The sequence below is a fragment of the Lepisosteus platostomus genome, chromosome 7, assembly GCF_059453375.1.
Source record: "Lepisosteus platostomus isolate fLepPlt1 chromosome 7, fLepPlt1.hap1, whole genome shotgun sequence".
Lineage (NCBI taxonomy): Eukaryota > Metazoa > Chordata > Actinopteri > Semionotiformes > Lepisosteidae > Lepisosteus > Lepisosteus platostomus.
Genome location: NC_142617.1, coordinates 58965207 through 58987990, shown reverse-complemented (window position 1 = coordinate 58987990; position 22784 = coordinate 58965207). Strand labels below are relative to the sequence as shown.

General features: G+C 38.3%; 1 protein-coding gene across 1 annotated transcript in view; it reads left to right on the top strand.

Annotated features, from left to right (window-relative positions):
• The window catches only part of LOC148659328 (NT-3 growth factor receptor-like), a 259803-nt gene that overhangs the window by 96000 nt on the left and 141019 nt on the right, over nt 1-22784 (top strand). Inside the window, exon 4 of the mRNA XM_088641439.1 lies at nt 1950-2018. Coding sequence (XP_088497565.1) covers nt 1950-2018 — 69 coding nt within the window. The remainder of the gene's footprint in view (nt 1-1949; nt 2019-22784) is intronic.

Here is a 22784-nt window from a genome sequence, read left to right as displayed (position 1 = left end):
TTGTAAGAGAGAGAGACCATCCCTCCTCTCACTGCAGAGTCACTGCGGGTCACTGTACAGGCCTCCAGGCTCCCTTTGCAGGACCCAGGCGGCCCAGTCTGAGACACAGCAGGCGATGCTGAAAGATCCAAACAAGCAATGAAGTTTTTGCAGCAGCTCCGTGGGTCACCCTTGTTCCCCATCCTCTGCCTTTCCTGCTCTTCCTCCAGGCAGGCGAGTTATGCCAAGCAAATTCCCAATACTCCATATTAGAGTATTTTCAAGAAATTACAAGAGTAATTCCCAGAATGTTTAGTAAAACCACTTGCCGTAATCATTATAAAACTGGTAAATTGTTAAAACTGAATGGGGAATCTGATTTTCTCACCGTGTTCTTCAGCCTCACTGAAACAGCACATTCATGCTAGAGGAAAGACAACAGAAACCTGACTGTACGGGCTTATTTCTTATCTTTAACTCAAGAAAGTACTTCAGCTCAAATCACATTTAAATTTTACTATTAGCTAGAACAATGTGTGTCATGGTCCTGAAACAGCTGCTGTCATGTTAAGTTCCTGCTCATTTTATTTTTACTGTGTTTTGTCTACTGAAGACAAAGAAAATGCATTGTAGTTGTTAAGGCATCACAGAAATCTTTGTATTTATTTGCAATATCAGAAAATGGTTTCATCTTTTATGAAAAGATACTATGAGGCTTAATGTGGCAGAAAAGGTATAATATGAGGGATACAGGAGACACATTATAAAAAGGTGTGTGTTTTGCACAAAACACCAAGAACATTAGTATTGTTGTCATCTTCTTTTGGGGAGGAATTTGAATGTATTCAGATTAGGTAAAGATTAGGTGATGTTAAGTCTGCTAGAGCCTCTCATGCTTGAGTGACAACCAGACAGGCTGGGGATCCTTTCCCACTGCAGGAGCAGCCAATCCCCACAGCACAGCCTCCCAGAGACAGGTCATGCATCGCAAAAAAAGACATCACCCCATGGGGGTAATTAAATATAATGGAAAGTATTGATTTTCTGTCAACACGACCTGACAAGATCTAAGAAGGGCAGTGTCAGGGTATTAAGTGATCTAAGTATTCAATAAATATTAATAATAAGGGCTGTTTGTCAGGATGCAGGGGTTTTGTTTCACCCTCTGTGAGTGCTGGTGCTCTTGGTGGCAGATGCTGAGGGCTGCTTCTGCACTCTGCTGGCTTCTTGATGTTCACTCTGCCAGCCTGTGTTCAGAACCAGTCTGGTGCAGGGACTCACCCTCTTGTTCATTAGTCTGGAGATGGTGTTGCTCCATCTCTGGTGGAGCTTTGATGCATTCTGTATTTCCAGTCCAATTCAAAAACAGGGCTACAGTATACTGTATGCCATGTGCGTCTTACAGAAACAAATCACTGAATTATTAAACAAAACAGTTACAGCAAAATAGTATTTAAGCTCTTGTGTTTTGTGTTTCCTGCGACTGAAACAATGACCACTAATTACTGGCTCCATGTGTAAGTGACACTTCCACAAAATTTCAGTTGAGGCTCCACAGCTGAAACATTGTGTTTCTTTTGTTCTCTTTTCAGCATGGAATAAACCTTTACTTGTTCTTTTGCAGCCTACGCATGTTGACGCAGCTCCCTACCTGAACTATTTCCACAGTAATGCTTTCTAAAGTAGTGTGAGCATTAGATTCACTATCTGTTTCCCATTCATCCCTCTTTGGAGTGGATTTTCTATCTTTGAAGACTTTAAATCTTGATCAGATCTTTGCTTTTAAAATGACTGTGTTCCTGATACTGGTTGTACTGGTTGTAATTCCCTGCTGACTTACTGTATTTACTTCATATACTTACTAATTTGTAACATTTGTGTTTGTTAGTGTATTCTTTTTGTTTCTATCTTTGTTTTTTTTTACTGGCCAGAACAAAAAAAAATCCAGCATCTCTTTTTTTTCTTTACAGAAACCTGTCCAAGAACCCACTGGTGACACTCACATGGCAGCTTTTCCAGAACCTTCAACTCTCTGAACTGTAAGTTCACAAACACAAACACCACCCCCATTTCATTTATCAGACAAAACTCTTCACGTTCTCACAGAGTAACACAGAAGGAGCCCTTCCATTCACACTGGCATTTCCTTTAGTGTGAAATTGTGTTGAATTGAAGTAAAAATATTGAAGGTGTAAATATCACCTTGTCCCAAATTGACATTATTGAACCTTGAGAGGTTCTTACTGAGTTATGTTGAAGACTGCTGTTGAAGAAAACTGCTGTCTTTCATGCCCTGCTGGGATACCCCTGGTCTAGCATTAAACCACTCCAAAAGCCTACCAATGGACAAGTGCAGACCAGGAGAAACTTGATGTTTTTTGGAGTATTTAGAGCACCAACAGTAAGAAGGTGCTTCAACAGTGCCCATTCATCAATTTCCCTACGGGATTAATAAAGTATTATCTATCTATTCTAAAATTTCAATACAATCCAAGTAGCACAGGGTGCCCAGCGTCATTGCAGAACGTATGATTGCAGTTAGCTTTTTGTCATCATTAACCAGTTGATAAATAGCCTAGACAAACTGAAATTAAATTAAGTCTCTATAATGACCCTGCACATGGTATATGCTGTGATTCGCGAGAAATATAAAATAGTAGCTGTGCGAGGGGAAAGAGGACTGGTATAAGAGACCCAACCAGATGTTTAACTGTGCTAATACATTGCTGAACATGGCCACAGGTGTGTGTCAATTCAGACAGCCTCCGCAGGGGGTTGATACAAAATCTGCTAAAATGAATGAAATTTTGGACAAGAGAGAATAATCAACCAAAGGGAAAGACAGTAGATGTCATATCTTGTGCAAAGGTCACTAAGTATCTCTGTGGAGATCTGTGAACATCTTTATTATATGACATCATAATACAAATCATAGCATGTGAGATTTGATAAAAGCACATAAAACAGTGGATTAGTGGCAGTGGATTTTGAGTGCCTTGACTGTCTTTGAGTATATAATGTAAATGTTTAATTCTGTGGTGAGATTTGTGGTGAGATGACCCTGAGATCTCAAAATTAATTTAAAATGATTTTGTTTTTTATTTAAAAGGATGGATGACTCAAGGAAGAAAGAGGGAATTCTAGTCTCCTTAACTTGCATACCTTTAGTGATGCTTCTCATCTACAGTAGCTGTTCCTGGAGAGAAAAGTTATATTAGTGGCAAAATCTGCATTTTTAAAGGACTGTCACCATGTGGAAGGTGCTACAATAATGGCGTGTGTATTTTTAAATTCCGAGCTCTGTAATGAGATATTTTAAGACACTGAAGCAGGGCAGCTCCGCAGAGAGGATCCAAAGAGTTCTTTCCCATATCAGGAGAGGTAGAAGAAATGAGGACTTTGGATCGACTGGAAAGAAGATGTATTCCACACCTTACATTTAATCTCCCTCCTGTTCTTTCTAGATAGTGGTTTATGATGAAAATGATTATTCATTTGACTGAAACTTTTTTTGTTTGTTAGTTACCTAATATTTTTCTTTTTTTCTTGACCCACAGTAATATGTCAGGTTTGCTGGTGAATAATCTTGTGAAAAATCCAAATAATGTTAAGGATCACTCAAATGTTTTACTGCAGTGACTGCAGTGAGAACTGGCTTCTAATGTTGTTCGTGCTGTTCATTAGTTTTAGCCTGAGGTCAGGATAAACAGTGTATATCGATCAATCCATCTAATCTACGCTGTACTAACACTCAATGTCTGAAAAGCTGTCATTTTTAGAAAAGTTTTAGAAAATGTATGTATTTAAAGTAAATTTCATAGATGCCACTTGAAATTAAGGCTAATTGAACAAGAGGTAAGTTAATTAAAGGGGAAATAACAGCAGACACTGGCTTGAGTTCATGCCTTGAAGTTAGTGGTATTATATGGGTGGACAAATGCACAAAATGCACACATACAGTATGACACAAAAATATTTTTAAGTACCAGTATATGGGCTTAAGCTATCATACTGTCGATACCTTGAAAAGCTACAGGTTTCATCACTAATGGACCAGCACCAATGGACCATTCTGCAAATTTCTGTAAAATCTATATTTTGTTAAATGTTGCGAGTGCACATTAGCACAAAATGCAGAATAAGGTATTTTAGAACAGTGAACAAAAACCACATTGTAAAGTAATATATTTCACAGAAACCAAATATTCAAATATCTCTATTGAATTTTTTTTCCACCTCAGTACATGTCTTCCTCATAAACATCTTCCGCTTGCTGAGTATATAGGATCCCAGTTTATGGATCCACAAATATGAAGCTGCTTTCTTTCCAGACCTGTATATATTTTTTTGGACAGCCCACAGATTAATATTGCTCATTGAACAAGATTTAAAAGGAAAGCCTATTGTATACCAATTAAAAACTGTAAAGTAAAAAATGTTGCAATAATTTATTTGCAGTGCAAGAAATATTGCAGTTATTTCAGTAATTGTATCAAAAAAAGAGATAGTAGCAAGAAACAGTGAGCCAAGGGAATAGGTAGTGTAGAGGCTGGTATTTAAATAGGATGCCCCTTTGAGTCCTTGCTAGAGCATTAGATTTATTTCACAAGGTATCTTCCATTCTTATCAGTTGCCTTCAGGCTCTCAGTGGGCATTTCTGGAATACTGAAGTGCTGGCTGGTAGAGTCGGCTACGTGCTGCATTTTACTAAAGCAAGGCTTTCCCTAGGCAAAACGTTTGGCTGGAAAAAAAAGGTTAGTGTATTTTTAAAGAATGAGTTAATCAAAGTAAATCAAAAGGTGTTTTGACTGAGTTTTCAAACTTCTTGTTGCTGTTAAATGGGTAGCTTTAAATACTCCTCTGTAAAACCTAATAGTGGGAGCCTAAAAAACAAATTCCATCAAATTCCAGCTTTCCATAATGTTCAGATTATTGCAAATCTGTTAGAATGTGGAGGTGGAAGGTTCTAGCTCTTATAACTGAATTGAGATTTATAGTTAATTTGGTTCAATTATCTATTGATTGTCCTTAAAATAAAGTCTTTAAAGTAATGCCTATCCCCCATTTTCAGAAAAGTAGATGAAAATATGGAAATCCCCGAATCTGAAACTCGTGAATATTCCCAGTTATACCAAATGCTGATAACGAATACATTTTATATTTTATACCTGCTTTTAATTGCTTATGCAAATACAGTAAGTGGGAGCTTATTATGCAAGGATTGTGTACCGATGATGATGTGAAGAAAGCTATTTCTCTTTCATTTACAGCAGTTGTTCTGAGATGGAAAAGTTAAGCGAGGTGTAGCAATTTACATTTACTCATCCTCTGTGAGCCACTTGGTGCATCACCCACAATTGTGCACAGTGGTGTTAAACTGTAACACAGAATCTACAATACCAGGGTCCATCCATAATGTGCAATGTAGCATTTTGATTCAGTGATAGATAATGAATCACATCAGCACTCCACACAATCCTATAAAAATAAGGCAACAGTTTATTATATGTCAGGCAATTGGAATAACTACTGAGGTACGAGCATTTCTGACAATGTTATTATTCATTGCATTATTCATCGTCTCTTCATGAAGGCTAGAAATTCTGCGAGGTGAAGTCAATCACTCCGAATCCAGCACATTTACCAGCCAGCTATTGCTTTTAATCTGTAATTATTGCAAAGAAAGTTCTATTCACAGTCAGTAATGACGTGCACCCAGCAGAACTTATTATAGACAAAACAAATATGGTAATAAAATTGTATCAACCTGGGTGGAAAGAAAAATACTTTTACAAATAAAACAAGGACCCTTTGGAGCACAGCCCATCAGATTTAAAAATAACTGCATGGGTCTCATTCTTTGTGCTCTGAATGAATATTATTTAAGCATAGACCACAGGAAACACAGAGAAAAAACATTACAGGAAACAAATGAATTTTACTGCTTCTCTGAAAATTGATTTCTTTTCTGCAATGTGGAAGACACCAAGTACTGTAGATCTGTTTGTGCATGCTACAGCATCTTAGACATACTTTAGGTGATTAACCCTGAAAGCCCTGGCTGTGTGGTCACAGCACGCCCACTGGGTAAAATATATATTTTATATGGTTGTTATAAAGAAATAAGCTTTTTGTTTTAAAACAGTGAATGGAGAAAAGGTATCCATTTCAATGACATTTCTAAAGATGCACATTAAATATACTGCATGCTTATTGTTTTTGCCTTTTTATAAAATATATTAAAATTAATTCACAAAATTGTATCCATATGCTGTATTTAAATACAGATACAGATTTGTGTATAAAATATTGGTACTGTTTCCTAAAGCAGTTTCTTTCGTCCATGAGGAGAGGGGACAGTGGAGTAATGGCAGGTGTGCAGGGAGGTGGGAACAGCTCTCTTCATATAATAATAATAATAAATTACTTACACCTATTTAGCACTGGACACTCCACTCAAAACACTTTACAGATAATGGGGATCCCCTCCACCACCCCCAGTGTGCAGCTCCACCTGGATGATGTGACAGCAGCCATAGTGTACCAGTACACTCTCCACACACCAGCTCCCAGTGGGGAGGAGAGCAGTGATGAAGCCAATTCAGAGATGGGGGTTATTAGGAGGCCACGATTGATAAGGGCCAATGGGAAGTTTGCCCAGGACTCCGGGGTTACACCCTTACGCTTCTCAAGAAATGCCCTGGGATTTTTAATGACCACAGAGAGTCAGGATCTCGATTTTCCATCTATGAAGGAGGGCGCCTGTTTACAGTGTAGTGTCCCCATCACTGTACTGGGGCATGAGGACCCATGCAGACTGCAGGGTGAGCGCCCTAACTCCTGTTCCAGCAGCAACTGTTGATTTTTTCAGGAGCCTCCCATCCAGGTACTGACCAGGCTCTCACCTGCTGAGCTTCAGTGGGCTGCCAGTTGTGTGTTGCAGGGTGATATGGCTGCAGGCCATATACAGTATATTGTAAAAACACAAGAACAGTGACAAACTAGAGGAGGCCATGTGCCCACCTGCCCATGTGGTAATTAGTAGTTAATGGATGTGAGGATCTCCTCCAGCTGTTTTTTTTTAAGCAGCCTGGAGACTGGCTTTAACAATGTGGCCTGCATAAGCAATTCTCATAATCTTCTCTGTTCAGTACTTAAAAAGTTCAGGGCCTTCAACCTATCAGCATGGGACATTCCCTTAAGCCCAGTAATGTACTATGTCTGGTTGCTCATCTCAGAACTGATTCCAGAGCATCAATATCTTGTCAATAACGCAGTGATCAAAAGTGAACACTGTTCTACATGCAGCCACACTTACACTTAAAAGTATATATCCTAGCATTTTCTTTTTTGCATTTTGTCTCTTTACTTGCTTCCCCACATTGTCTAGAAAATGGTAAAGATGTCTTTCCATTGTGGCAGGATTCCTTAGTGCTACTTGGAACAGCAAAAAAAAAAATGGTGCCAAGAAACTTTTCTATTCTGTTGTTTGGATAACCAACGAAAATTAAACAGAAGTTCTCTATGGAAATGTTTTTGGATCTGTTATTTAAAATAAGTAGTCCCAGGCTCTAAAAAAACAATCTTGACCAAATTCAAAGGTGTCATGAGGCAAAAGGGATATATTTCCATATCGAGTCCCCCAAGGTCTAACTTAAATCACAGCCTGGGTAATGACCTGTACAGTTTAGTCAATGCTCACAGAACCTGCTCCGCTTATCAAAAGTCCTGGCACAGAGGAGAACTGCCAATCTCTGTCTCCCAAAATAGGCTCCTTCACCAAGCATAGCACTGCAAATTAGCCGCTTTACTGAGCTGAGACACTGAGAGAAAGAGAGAGAGGAAAGGGCACAGCGAGCCGAGGACCAGGGTGAGAATGGGAGAGCAGCGCGGCAAGAGTGAATTCAGGGCAAAAGAGGGGTGGGAAGCAAAAGAATGAATAAAGGAGGAAGGGGGGAAGTAGAGACAGGCCAGCTTGTACTCTAGTTAAAGGAAACCTGCTACTGGCTGCATGGAATCCCGATTCTCTGGACTCTTGGGGTGCAGACAAGTGGTAGAGAAGGGCTCTTTGGTACAGGAGGGAGACACAGAAAGGGCAGGGATGAGGACAAGACAGTGGCAGGAGAGGCGTGATGGGACTAAGAGTCAAGATGTTCACAAATTCATTGCTTTCATAAAGATATTTATTGGGAGCTTCTCTGATTTAACACTGTGCTTAAAAAAACAAAAACAAAAACAAAAACAGTCAGACTGTGCAGAAAAAAAGGATATGAATCCCATTAACACGGGATATTAAAAACCATTACCATAAGGCTAAAGTGCCCAAAGTAATACAGAAGAAATGAATAATATTTTAGATACAGAGTGAAAGAGGGAGGGGGAGAAAATGGAAAATCTGAGACATATTAAAAATTGATTTTAATTTTTGTATTCTGGATTGTGATATTAATTCTTCTTTTGAGCAAGTGTCTATGAGGAAAATACACTCAGAGACACACAGTAAGTGAGTTGGGCAGCTAGGGCTTATTGCAGAGAGAAACAGATCCTTCTACTAGATAACAAAACAAGTCACTTGTGTAAGCTTATCCAGTCATTTCTGATCATTCACTTGCCATCACAGAAAAACTAGCAGTTTCAAAAAAGATTGGTTGCTGAGAGACAAACTGTGCTGTAAATCAAAATGAAATATAATAGGAAACCTATGTGATATAAAACACATGCTAATCTACCTTTCATGCAAATTCTGATACAAAAATTCATTAAATAAATTAAGTGCTGTACATTTTGAAAACTCTGTGTGCATCTTTCAAGAAAGGCTATAAAACATGGGAGTTACAGAATACTGGCAGTGCAGACAGACTGAGATTTACGGTGTTTAAATTGTTTGCTTGTAGTACTTCAAGTAAATCCAGTTAGTTATCCTGTGACAATAACAAGTCTGCATGATGCAAGATATTTAAAATGTGGTTTGGCTCAGATTTTCCAATTTATCGCTTCATTTGTGAATGAATACTGTGAAATGTCTCATTTCTAAAAGGTCTTCCTGTTCTGTCCAAAAACAGATTATAAAAAGGGAGACCTGAAGTACAGCTGAAAAGAAATATATATCCCACAGACATCTCGAGTTGACCTCCTTTCCCCAGACATCTTCAGCGTGCTCTTTAATTTCCACATCATATCAGAAGAAGCTATGGAGCCTACTGCTTCATTAAGCAAAATGCCTTGATCATCAGTGAGTCGAGGTATTAACAATGCTGTCTTTAGGCAATATGTACAAGGACATTGAGGAGATTTGGTTCAGGGTATTTAATACAAGGATTAACTTTCCACAAACTGCATCTACAGTTTAGCATGACCTTCCTGCCAGTGTTACAGAATTTATTCAGCAAAGGTGTTCTGTCTATCTTAACAATGTGTTTGCCATTTTGTTTTTACCAAACAGTGTAATTGCCTATTGCAGTAAAGTAGATAACAAAATATGTCAGAATAATTCATAAGTAAACTACCAGCTGCATTATTCGTGGTTATTATCTGAAATGAGCTTGAGCTTTGGATATTTATAAAACTTTGGATCATTGTCTACTCATCCATGTTAAGGGTCCAGTAACGTGGATTTTACTGTGGAAGCATAAAGTGTGAGGCAGAACCACACTGAGGTGGGGCCCATCGCAGAACAACCACACAGAGACACCAGTTAATTTAGCCTGCTTGTCTTTGGAAGGTGGGAGGAAATCTGAGCACCCAGAGAAAACCCATACACACAAAGAAATAACATGCCAACTCCACTGCAGCACACCAGCTTGAACAAGGGCTGGAGTTTCAGCTGAACTGCTATGAGAGGCTGCTACAGTATATGGCTTTTTATTTCTTCTACAGTAAATAGCAACATTAGGGGTGATTAACTTTGGATAGTTGGTAAAGGTTTAGAATTTTGTATTCTCACATGGGTGCAATTAGGCTTGCTTTGTGTTTTAAGGGAGTGCACGCTGCTAGCAGGGGCTAGGGATTTAGAGTACTGTCTTTATGTAAGGTATTCCGGTACAGCCCTCCAGAATTCTCTTCGCGCCCATCATGGGATTTTGTGTGTGCAGACCCTTGGGACCTCCCTGTTGGCTAGGTTCTGCCAGATCCATAAAACAGACAGCCCAGTCCAGAATCTACCCAGCACCAAGAGCTGTGTGCCAGCACTAACTGCCACTCCACTGTGCAGCCTATCCTCATGTTACTGTATATAATGTACAAATGAATTTCAAGATCTTTCTTCTTCATCTTCACTGGAGAACTAATAAATCCCCCAGTGAAATTTGATCCATTTCAGATTCTGCATGCTGCACACTGTTGTACAGATTCTTTTGATCAAGCAGAAGCGCAAAATATTTAAATTTAACTCCAAATGCCCATTTTTGCTAACTTGAAAGCAGGGTAATAAGCACCTGTTTTACAAAAGGAGCTTCAGGCATGAAGATCAGAATACTAGACTTATTTCTTTCCATGCTTTCATAGTATTAAATTTCCTATACTGTGTACATTGGTTGTGAGAAACCCATTTTCAGCATGATATATTCTCTTAATCTTCCCGTTTTCTGTTTTTGTATTTTTTTCCAGGCTTAAGCGCATATCAACATTTATTTTACTTTTCACTGCCGGCTAAAAACGCTAAAATCATAATTTAAATTCACATTTATTTTTCAATGTGAAAAGGTTCATTTGCAGTGCTTTGTATGGTGTAATTACGGGATCTGTCAAATGTACCACGCTCACTATGGCTTAGGTCCACCTCAGAGCTTGTCATCATGAAAAGGAAATCTGCAATATTTTCCCTTCAGGTGTAATTTTTAGTTATAGCATCAAGACCTACAGTATATGCAGTGCTGCATTCTTCAGTATGGACCTCCTGTTGCACAAGGGGAATTTGGTTCTTTCCTTGACTTTTAGTGCATGAAAGGAAATAATAGGACCATTTTGTTCATGTCCTTTAGCCCTGGGAACAGGGTTAGTGATGCACAACCCACCTCATCACAAATTTCTCAATGGTATCAGGAGAGGTATAGTTAATGGCAGATCTACTGTAGTTGCGGGAAGGATGATGTTATAGGAGCTTATTTGAAGTAGCAGTACAAAGGCACATTCACGAGAAATCACAAATATTTTCCTTCATAAAGCCTGTCTGCCAGAGGCTGTATGCATCATGCAATCCCTTTATTCTTTTGACTTTTCTTTAATCCTTAGCTCTATATAAACAGAAGGCTTCTAAGACCATAAGAATCATGTTCATATCTTTAAGATGCATTTATTCCTTGTTTTGTGAGATCAGAAATTTAGGCTTTTGAGCATGACTGGAGAAAGAAAACGGCATATTAAAAATGTACCAAGGTATGAGTGAAGTACTTTGAAATCACTGTAATGACATACAACCCTCACTCTTCCCATCACTGTGGAATTTGGTGACATTTGCTGAAAATGGCCAATGTCATTTACCTGTGTGATGGTACTGTATGTGACTGTGCTGGTTTAACTCAAAGGTGAGTTGACATGAAGTCTAAAGTAGAAGTTAATACCTTAGAAGCCTAATACTTTTTAAGCTTCAGCATTATGTGGAACAAAGTGCATATTTCCCATGGCCATACTTTTGAGGTTTTATCTCCAATATTCATAGGCTCTGCATAATGTCAGTCACCATGGATTCCTCTTCCTTGCACAAAGGGGTGTGAAGGATTGGAACAATCTATCCAGTAATGTACTGTAGCTGAAGCTCATGCACTGGCCTCCTTCAAAAGAGAGATCCCCAAATCAGTACCCAGCTAGAAACCATACACCTCTTCTTATTTGTAAAGCTTTTGTTCTTACATTTAATGATTAAACCATTGCTCTAAAATGTCTGTCTCACGTAAAATTACTTGTGTAAAAATTAGGTAGACATAGAGCTACTGTATACAGGTAGTTATTGTAGAAGAGCAAGGTTATTTCTGGTTGATTTACTTAAACATTATCATCCTGGTTACAGAAAACATGCAGCACATTTAAAATGCAGTCCAGGTTCCAAATGGAATGTGTGTTAAGTGTATATTTGACCATTTGATTTAGGAAAAAAAAACACTCACTTTATATTCAAATGTATTATAGTCTGAAATCATTACTGCAGGTGTTTTCCATTAAGCAAGTGGGCTGTTGCCCATTTGAACAAATAATGGCAGAATTAATTTAACATATGAATTCACTGCAGATTTAATACTAGCCAGGTGTGACTGGCAAAAAGAACTGCAAAACACCAAAAAGGATAAGAGAGAGTAAAAAGAAGAGAGGAGAGAGATATATGAGAGAAGCAGTTTCATTTCCACTTTAATCAGATGCAGAGAGAAATAATGAGCCCAAAATACTTCGTATGATTAGTTAGAGAATAAAAATCTTAAGTGATGGGCCGCTTAATTAAAAGGCAAGACAAATGGAATGTGTGTCTGTATCAGTATTAAATTACAATTTTTCATCTTTTCAGAGCTGCTGAGATGAGCCCAACTTGCAGTTTAACCTGTTCAGTTGTGAATCTCCCGATAACAATCCTCTGCCAGCTATTGTGCAATGAAGGATAATAAATTATGGATGTATAATGAATGGCTTTCACACAACTTTTTAAGTGTTCCCTACAAGATTCTTAGGCAGGTTAATGCATATTACAGTAATTAACAATCCTCTTTCCCAGACGCCTGACCAGGTTAAGACTCTTTCTATAGATTGCAGAGAACACTGACAATAGGATCTGTGCCTGTTGGAGTCCTGGACACCTTCAGATGCTGGACTTAAATGAGCTGGCCCAAGCAGAGTACAAATGGCACTTTCGCCCCCCAAGCTTCAACGGCTGTTGTATTGAGTCATATGTTTTCTGGATGTACAGTACATGGTATACAGGATGGCAATAGTTATACTTATGATACCATGTCCTGCATCATTAAAAGTGTTCACTGTTGAGCGAGCATGTTTGGAGAACATCAAAACAGGTCCACAGTGTTATTCACAAGAGAATTGAATGTGCACTGTGTTAATGTCTTCTAGTGTGTAATGTTGTTGTCATTGCTCCATTTACAGAGGTGTGAACACATTTAACACTAAAGACATGTGATATACATACAAGATTGGTCTATGACCCTACTACCAGTCAGTTTCCTCTTTAGCAGGTAGAGTGTCCTCTTCTGGGGAAGGTATCTACTGTATTTTCCGGCTAGCATGATAAATGAGGAGCTACAGTAAATGAGTTTGCTATAATGAGCAATCAGATAAAGCAAACTGGCTGGAAACAAATAGATCAAAGAAGTCCCAAAATCACTCCAATTACCCCAAATCAATGCACCTAATGAAATTATTTTAAAAAAAAACAGGTTCAAAAACTACATTGTGTTTGTATTGTCATTCTTGGTGAACTTTTGTATAGTTTCAGAAGACAGACATTTCCTTCACAAAGATAAAATTTATGAGCGTCTCTAGGTCTGTATGAAGCAAATAACTTAATTAGTTAAACCATTTTAGATTAATTGTTAATATAATGTCTTGTATGGCCAATTCGGCCAATTCGTGTGATTGGGTAGTTTGTGCATGTATATATCATATTGAATGTCAAGGGGGAAATTGAGAACGCTTGAAGTAATTAAAACTATATTGTGAAACTCCACTTTATAGGTTAATTCATGAATGCATTAGGTCAAATTAAGTCTTAAATTGATTAATTAGCAAATAGACAAATCAAAATAATTACTTCATTGTGACCTCTTTAATGCTCCATGTGTTTCCACAACCAAAATATTTTTAGGCTCTGTTGTTAGAGAAAAGTATTTATTGGTGCTCAGAGTCAGAAAATAGTTTGAAAAACTGAACATTCAAAACCAATTTGAACATTAGTAGTGCTTATTGAATACCTTTACGTTCTAGCCTTGATGTTCACTTGTACTCATTACATTTCATTAAAATCATCTTAAAGCTTTAATGAGCTTACATCTGGTGTTGAGTCTGACGAAAGTGCAGCTAAATGCTCGTAGTGCTAATATAAGTTAATGAAGGCCAAACTTTAACAAAGTGAAGGTTATTGATCAATATTAGTTTCCTATTAGCAGCTACATTTTTTAATAATACAGTGATAGAGCTCAACAGGCAGTAGGGAGTATTCCACTGACAGAAAGAGCACTGCATTTTAGATCAAAATTTAACAGCCTTTGGTGGCTGCAGAAACGACCTCTGAGCAGTAGAGTCAGTTCCTCCTAACCTCATTCCCCCAGGGGCAAAATGTAATTCTTTTTAATTATAATTGATCCATCTATTTAATATATCAGAAAACATCTGTCCATGCTAGCCACTTCACTTCACTGACATCCTGTATTTCTGTAGTTCACTCTCATCTACTCTCAGTGCCTTTGAAGGGCTTGTGACATACTGTACAGTAATGTACTGTACAGTATATGACAGTTTCTTTACAGACATTGAAGAAGTCCCTTACTGGGGTGTTAAAACTGGCTGAATTGCTACAGATATGTGCCTTTTCTACGAGAACTCTTTAGGCTCTATGAAAAACATCATGTATGACCACAGGACAACCCACAGAAGACCCTGACTGCTTGATCATGGCACTGTTGAGAACACTTGACACTTCACAGAACTGCTGAATTTTCATTGGGTCTGATGCACAGTTTCTTGATGCAGTTCTAAGTAATGTGTCATAGTAAGCTGAAGTAGTATTTGTTAATGCACAAATTTTTTTTAAAATTATTTTACCTCTTCCTATTATTCTGCACTTGCTGGAGAGTAGTAATCCCCAAGAAAAATCAACATGCAGTGCAACTGATTACATTCTGGCTTTTTCAGGTAGACAGATAATCAAGGACGTACATTTCAGAGTCAAGCTGTATGTCAATGTATGTATGAAATATGCCTTTTATTCTGCTTTTAAAGGGTTCTCTATTAAATGTTTTTTTGACTAAATTATACATAACATAAACAATTCAAAACACGAAACAGCATGAAAAATGAAAATCAATAGCCTTCTCTGCATATAGAGTATGTGCTGAAGATAGCTCACACCTGATGAAGGCTTAAGAGCCAAAACATTGTTTCTTTTCTTCTCTTTTCAGCATGGAATAAACCTTTACTTGTTCCTTTGCAGCCTGCGCATGTTGACGTAGCTGCCTACTTGGACTTTAACAGTATGTACTATTTATAAAAATCAAGGAAGGGGTTACTGTACATCAAAGATAGAGGAGGCCCAGAGTATTACCTTATACTAAAAATGTTTGTAAGTATTGCTTAGGCTCTCTGTACAAGTTTGAAGTGGACCTACTGAGGCTAGACTTCAAATGGTGCTAGGTTTTAGTACAGGTAAATGTACGTCTCCACACAACTTTACACTAATACGTTCCACATAGCACATATACAGTAGGTCTCTGCTCCACCATGAAATAATGAGTAGAGGGATGCTTTTAAATAACAAAAAAAGGAATGATCTGAAGATGAAAGAAATTAGGTCCCTTGTTGTGGTGTTGTAAACGATTAGGGTGAAAAAGCAAGACTTTGACCAATAACACCCCACATGTGTAGAGGGCTGAGTGGATTATAGGATGCATAATAGAAGGTAAACCATTGGCCAAGAAATACCATTGGAACTACTGTATGATCAGGAGTGGGGCCATTTTAAGGGATTGTTACAGATTTCAAGTAATACTTTAAAAGAGATTGACTTTGCCAATTTTTAGAGACTTTGTTATAATAGTGCCTAATCTTAAACAGGTCCTGCCTTTATCTAAAATATCTTGGAATGAAACTGGTTTGGGAAATCCTTCCTCAATGGTACACCAAAAAAGCTGATGAATCAGGATCCAATCGGATCCTCCTCAGATAGGCACAATAGTAATTATTAAAATTAGGAACAAGTAATAGGTTTATTCCATGCTGAAAAGAGAAACACAGCATTTTGGCCGTGGAGCCTTCTTCAGGTGTGAGAAAGACAGGGCAGTCCTAATTATTAAAATTAGTCCAGATGATTTGGGGGATGGATTTTTTCACTACAGTAAAGCCATGTTTAGTTGTGATCAAGTTCATCTGCTCTAATTATTTTGGTTTTTATGGCTGTAGTGTTCAACGGCACAAAAACAGAACCTGCAAAAATGATTGAATAATCCAAATTCAATCTACATTGAACGTTTTGTTTTGGTTTATTTTCCTACTGTTTCTGTCTTTTTTATTTGCAAAAACACACAGAATAAAGTAAAATCACATTTGTCTACAGCATCCAAGGGTTTTTTTCTTTAACTTCAGATGAGAAACTGTCAGTCTGATTAAAGTCCGGATTTTACAGCTGGTACGCTCTCCAGTGACACACTTGTAACAGTATATGCGATTGCTAATATGGTTCTTACAACAGGAGGAGTTAAGATGTAATTACAGTCTGATTAAACAAAAAGCCATTTCATATGGGAACAGATTAACAATGCTGGAAAAGCAATTTAATCCCCCCAAGAAAGATTTAAAATATCACATGAAGGTAATAAGTCCACACAGAGCAACAGAATGACATTTTTGAGCTGCTTCTTTTGAAAAGAGCATGAAATAATCTCTCTTCTTTTGCTTCCTGTGCAAAAGTCTGAATCAGCTGCTGCTGTTCAATTGGGTTTAAATCCCTCAGATAGTCCAGAGCTTTAATGTATTCACATACAGTAGATATACTGAGGGAAAAGTATATAACGTTTGGCGTTCAGCCTGCTGTGCCAGTAACCATCTCATTCATGTTACTGAGTTTGAAATTAGCGTGTTGTCAGTTATGTAATCCAACACAACCACACAATAACCACAAAGCAATTTGATTTTTCCTAGCAATGTGGTTTTTTACTAGAATATCAGTAATTAGGCTTGTATCATTGTTTTACTAGTGGGGCATTATCACTTTTTTTAACTTTTAGTTTAAAAAAGTTAATTAATATTGGTGTATCAAAGTTTTGCACTGCAATCGATTTGGAAGGGTCGAATGTGTCAGGAATCTGCTCCAGATCCTCCCATTATTAAGAATCACTGACATAAATATTAGAATCTGAAAATATTCGGATCTTGACCAACAACCTTCCATACACAAGTGTCAGGTTTTTTTGCCACCTAGAAAAAAAAAGGACTGTTTGTTTCTGTCTCTTGAGTCAGTCTTAAGCCTGTTCAAATTGTTATTAATTTATTTGGCTGTTTGTCTGATCCAAAGAGACTTAAATTTGTAGCCATTTGTACACCTGCAGTAGGTCTTTTACTGGCACAGTTTGAGTAGAGAAAAGGGTATGAGGGTATGAGAGTGGAGCCACAGCCACTGTTTTTAAAGTGACCCATCCAGAGCCCTAAACACTCCACACTGTTGAATGTGCAGAGCCTGATGTTTACACTCTATGACCCCAGGTAAACCAACAGTGGCATGTTCATATGCGCAATGGATGAGAATTTTAAGTATCTGTTTGACACGTGCTGTTTTGTTTTCCCAGAAGTATGCCACATTGGCCTTTTGAAAGGTTAATGAACTACTGTATTTTATTCAAATATACCACATAAAAAATACACATCCATGTAATTAAAAGCCTAACGAGATATTGTCTAATCCTAATTGCCATTGGCCATAGGATTTTGAGAACAAGCAAGGTCATGTATCTTTTAGATCATTTCTTCTTTCTTTTATTACCATAACAAAACACACCCGGCACTGGTTTCAGTAAGTCAAACCCTAATTAAGACAGAGAAGAGGCATGATTTAAATACAGAGCTTTGTTGAGGTTATACCTGGCTGAGGAGAACAAGCCCCCCAAATGAGAAATGAACCAGGGTGAAGGGAGGGAGTCTAATATGAAACACAAAAGCGAAGAAGCAAGACATTTGATATTAGGAAGATTAGGTTTTACTTCTTCTTAAACATTTGTTTAAAAATGAGTTAAATATTGGCCTTACTCTGAATTCATTCTATATTCCACTGGAGAGCCAATCCTTGGTGTTTATAGCTATTTTTAATTCATTTCACACGTCTTCCTCTATTGCAAAAAACATAGCTATACTTAGATTTGATTGGATTTGAGCATCATATCGGCTTTTCACAATATATTAGATCTTATGAGACTCAGGAGTTACACTTGGTAACACTTGGTATCTTGTCCAGCTCTGTCAGTTACTGTTACATCAACATTTATATTTATTGATATAACAGATGTTTTTATCCAAACCAACATGCAATTGGAAAAGGTCAAGCTACAAAAGGTTTGTATAACAGTAGCATAAAACAACAATAAAACCACAAATAATAGTATGTCCATGTTATCTAACCAGGATGCTGTGCAGTGCTAAGCAGTTTCAGTGCTGCTTGTCAGACAGCATAAGAGCATGGACAGCAAGCAGGGGTCTGTCACAGACGACTGGGGTTCAATATATCCTGAAGACATGGGTTTTCAATTTACTTCCAGAAGTTGTTAAATGAAGCGTTTATTCTACATGGTAAAAGTTTGGCCCCTACCACTTATTTAGATGTTAGTAACTAATCAATCCAAGAATACCATCCTACCATTTCTTTAAAGAAGCCAATGTTTCAGGCTTAACATCAGAACATAAGAAAGGTTGCAAACAAGTGGAGGCCATTCTTTCCATCAAGCCTGTTTAGTGCACAGTATTGTTAATTAAACAGAAATTTCTAGAGGAGGTCAGATTGTAATCTTCCACTCTCTTACAGTACGTACTGTATAAATACTTGCCTGCTGTTTCCCTAACCCTGCTTACTCTACTTTCTCCCCCCTTCCTCTCCATTCCTGGTTGAGCACCCAAGGCACTACACCCACGGCCCCGGCCGAACTACAGTATGTTGTTTTGTCTCTTACCTCATCCCAGTGCTGCTTTCCACTATCCCCTTCGGACTCTCCCTTCCCTTTCGCATCGGCTGCCACTTCCTCACCCAGCCACGTTAACTCCTAACACTAACTGATTTGTACATTGCTTTGTCCGAATCACTGGGTTAGTAGTTGTTTGATCCAAGCATCTCGTCCAGTTGTTAACAGAAGGAAGCCAGGGGATCAGCTCAACAGCACGGCTGGGTAGCTTGTTCCAACCTCACACAACCCACTGGGTAAAGGAATGACTCCCGTTCTCCATTTTGAAATGCACTTTCCTGTACTGTAGTTTCTACTTGTGCCTCTCTGAAAAAGTCTGGTGGGTTCACTTTGTCGGTGCCTTTGAGGATTGTTAATGCTTGAATCTGGTTCTCTCGTCATCTTCTCTATTCAGTATTACAGGTATACAGGGATAATTTTAGCCAGTGTAAGATATTCCCTTAAACTGATGTATGTATCTAGTTGCTCTTATTGGACTGATTCCAGAGCTGGAATATATGTTTTGTTGTATGGTGACCCCAATTGCAGAAAATCATATACAAGGTCATTTCAAAACACTATACAACTTATGTAATAACCAGTAAAATTTTATTTACAGTGCGGGAAAATAAAAATACATCACCGCAGACCAACACAAGATGGCTAAGCTCCTTTTTGAGCTCCTGACGGAACTTTTTTCCCCAAAAATTCTCTAACTATCATAGCAGTGCAGTTAAGTTGCTTACCAGCTTCAAAACAAACAACTCCAAACAGTGCCCCCCTTGAGACTTCTTTTCGAAACTTACAAAACGTTCAAAACTCACAGATTCCTTAGGTGCAACAGCAGCAGACATCACTCTAGCTGAACCTGTGTGCTCTTGCACACCATAGAAAACAGATTCTGTTTCATTGGTTGCTTCTTATTATTCTTTCTGTTATACACTACATTTGCAGTTTGTTTTTGCCAACTCTGTTATCTTGCTGACTGTTTTTGTGCAGTTGCCTACATTAAAATTCCTTAAAAATATTTAAATTCCTTTTAGATATATCAACTTATTGTAAGAGCTTTAAATTTGCAGTGCTTTTGTAGTGGTGTCACGTTGTTTTAAAGCTCATCAAGCTGTTCTATTGTACTTGCTATGGAAATTATAACTCTTGCTCTGTTCTTTAACTATGCCATCTTGCGATATGAGTATGTGTAAAGCACTATATGGTGACATTCAACATGAAATGGTACGTCATAAAAATCTGATGAGATTGGTTTCTAGCAGGTGTAAGATTTAGACATGCATTTTACAGGAATGTGAATGTGATCACAACTCAGATTACACATCACTGCAAACAAAGAAATTGGTTCATGCTACAATCTCTGCTAAGGCAATAAAAGGCCCTTCACAGCAGAGGAGTTTTCTCACTGTCAGTTGGTGAGGGAGCCTGCTGTGTTATTGTGCATTCTGTTCACAGAACATTTACCCTATATATAGTCAATCCACAGCTATATGTACAGTATCATAATGCAAAGTTTTTTTTTATTATACGGATATCAAATTGTGGCCAAGGATATCTGCGAAATCACTTGACATTCAAGAATACCACGCATCTGAACAAATCTGTCAAAGAAAATGCCTTGAATTTTCCGAGGGAACAACTCAGCTAAAGCCTTTGATCAGGGCTCATCAAAGCCTCAAAATTCACATTCTTAGCCACAACCCCACTATCTTTTCAGCCATGGGCAAATATTAGCAGGATATTTTTAACCACTTATTTAGAATTTTAAGGCATGAGTAAACAGAGTTCAATTCAGTTAATGCTGAATTTTCTTTAACCTCGACTCTGATCTTGCCATTTCTCCAGTTTCGAGGGCTTAACTGTGCAGCTGTTTTCAATGCATGGCATAGCGGATTAGATACATGTTTTTGTTGGTCCTATCTTCAAACTGATCTAGTAATTGAGAAGGGTTATCTTGTTTTTTGTTTGCCAAAGGAATGAATAAATAAGCATGCAATGTTTCAGATTGTGTTATAATGTAGCGGGTGGAGCTTTAACATGCAAAATGCAACCTCTTACAGTCTTTTCAGTACCACCTATTGAGATCAGATTTTTGCTGCTCTCCAGTCCCCTACAGACAATGCACTTCAAAGAGGAAGCGGCTCATTAGCATAGTGGTTAAGATGTTGGTCCTGAGAAGAGGAGATTAGAGTTCAAACCACTCTGTTCATTAATGGAGGACGGCTGATGCAGTTTTTCCCTCAGTGGGCTGTTTGTTACTATTACTAAAGAGAACATAGTCCTAAAACACTACATTGCTTTAAAAACTCTATTTTAGATATGTTTTTTTTGTTCAGGGTTTCACCCGCATTTATTCTTATCCATTAGACAATAAGACTAATATTAGTCCTTATACTTATATAGTGCTTTTCTGGACAGTCCGCTCAAAGCGCTTTTCAGGTTATGGGGATCCCCTCAACCACCACCAGTGTGCAGCCCCACCAGGATGATTTGATGGCAGCCATAGTGCGCCAGAACGCTCACCACACCAGCTATCAGCGGGGAGGAGAGCAGAGTGATGAAGCCAGTTCATAGATGGGGATTATGAGGAGGCCATGATTTTTAATGGCCAGAGGAAAAAATTGCCCAGGACATCTGGGTAACACACCTACTCTTTTCAATAAAAGCCCCAAGATTTTTAATAACCACAGAGAATCAGTACCTTGGTTTAACATCTCATTTGAAGGATGGCGCACTTTTTTGCAGTATAGTGTCTCCATCACTACACTGGGGCATTGGGACTCACACAGACCGCAGGGTGAGTGCGCCCTATTGGCCCCACTAACACTGCTTCCAGTAGTCAATTTAGTTTTTCCCAGGAGGTCTCCCATCCAGGTACTGGCCAGATTCACACCTGCTGAACTTCAGTGAGTTGCCAGCTGTGAGTTGCAGGGTGCCTGCTGGCACAAGATTAAAAAGACGGAAAACCCAATTGACAAATCCACCAAGTTATTAATATATATTGCAAAGGAACAAGTAATACTGTAGGTTTATTCCATGCTGAAAAAAAGAAGAAGAAAGAGAACACAACGTTTCGGCCGTGGAAACTTCTTCAGGTGACATGGAATAAACCTATTACTTGTTCCTTTGCAGCCTACGCATGCTGATGCAGCTACCCACCTGAACTATTAATATATATTAATCAATATGTGCTTGATTAAAATGATTTGTTTATTGCAATCATCATGAGATACACTACTTATAAGAAATGATCACAGCATTCGTCTGTTACGTGTGTTGCAAGACACCTGATTTGATGTGCTAGTGCAGGCATGTCCCTAAGTGCCCAATCCATCAGCCCAGGTGAGTGGCTGAGCACGTGAGACTCCTGCAGCCTTTCACAGAGCTTCTAACCATCAGGAACATATGCACAGTATGTGAGAAGCAACGTCCTGAGAAGGTAAAAAAAAGTAAAAAACAAAGGTGCAGATGTAGTGAAGTACATTATTTAATAAACCGTTATTTTAGAACAAATTTTAATTTGCCACAAGAACTTTATCTTATTGAAAAATATGGCAATGCTACAATTAAAAAGAAGATAAGCTGAGTGCAAAAATGACTTGAGGCATTGTCTATTGCTGTTTTAATGGGATGAAATTGAACTGATCTTTGCTGATCTTGTAAGCAAAAGGAAAAGCATTTCAGATTGATTTTGTTGCTTGAGCCAGCTGGAGGAGGGAAAAACACATCCTAAAGAAGTGTGAAAGAACAGAACAGACAGAAAACCGTGGACAGGGAATATGAATCTGTCACTCAGTTGGATTGCTGAGATTGCTAATTCTGTCCTTCCTCCTGATTTGAGATCAATTCCTGGAACAAGCAAAAAATACAAATGTCTCCCAGAATATTTTTAACTGCACCACACCACGAAAAAACAGCCAGGGATCCTTAATTAAAAGCCACAGCACA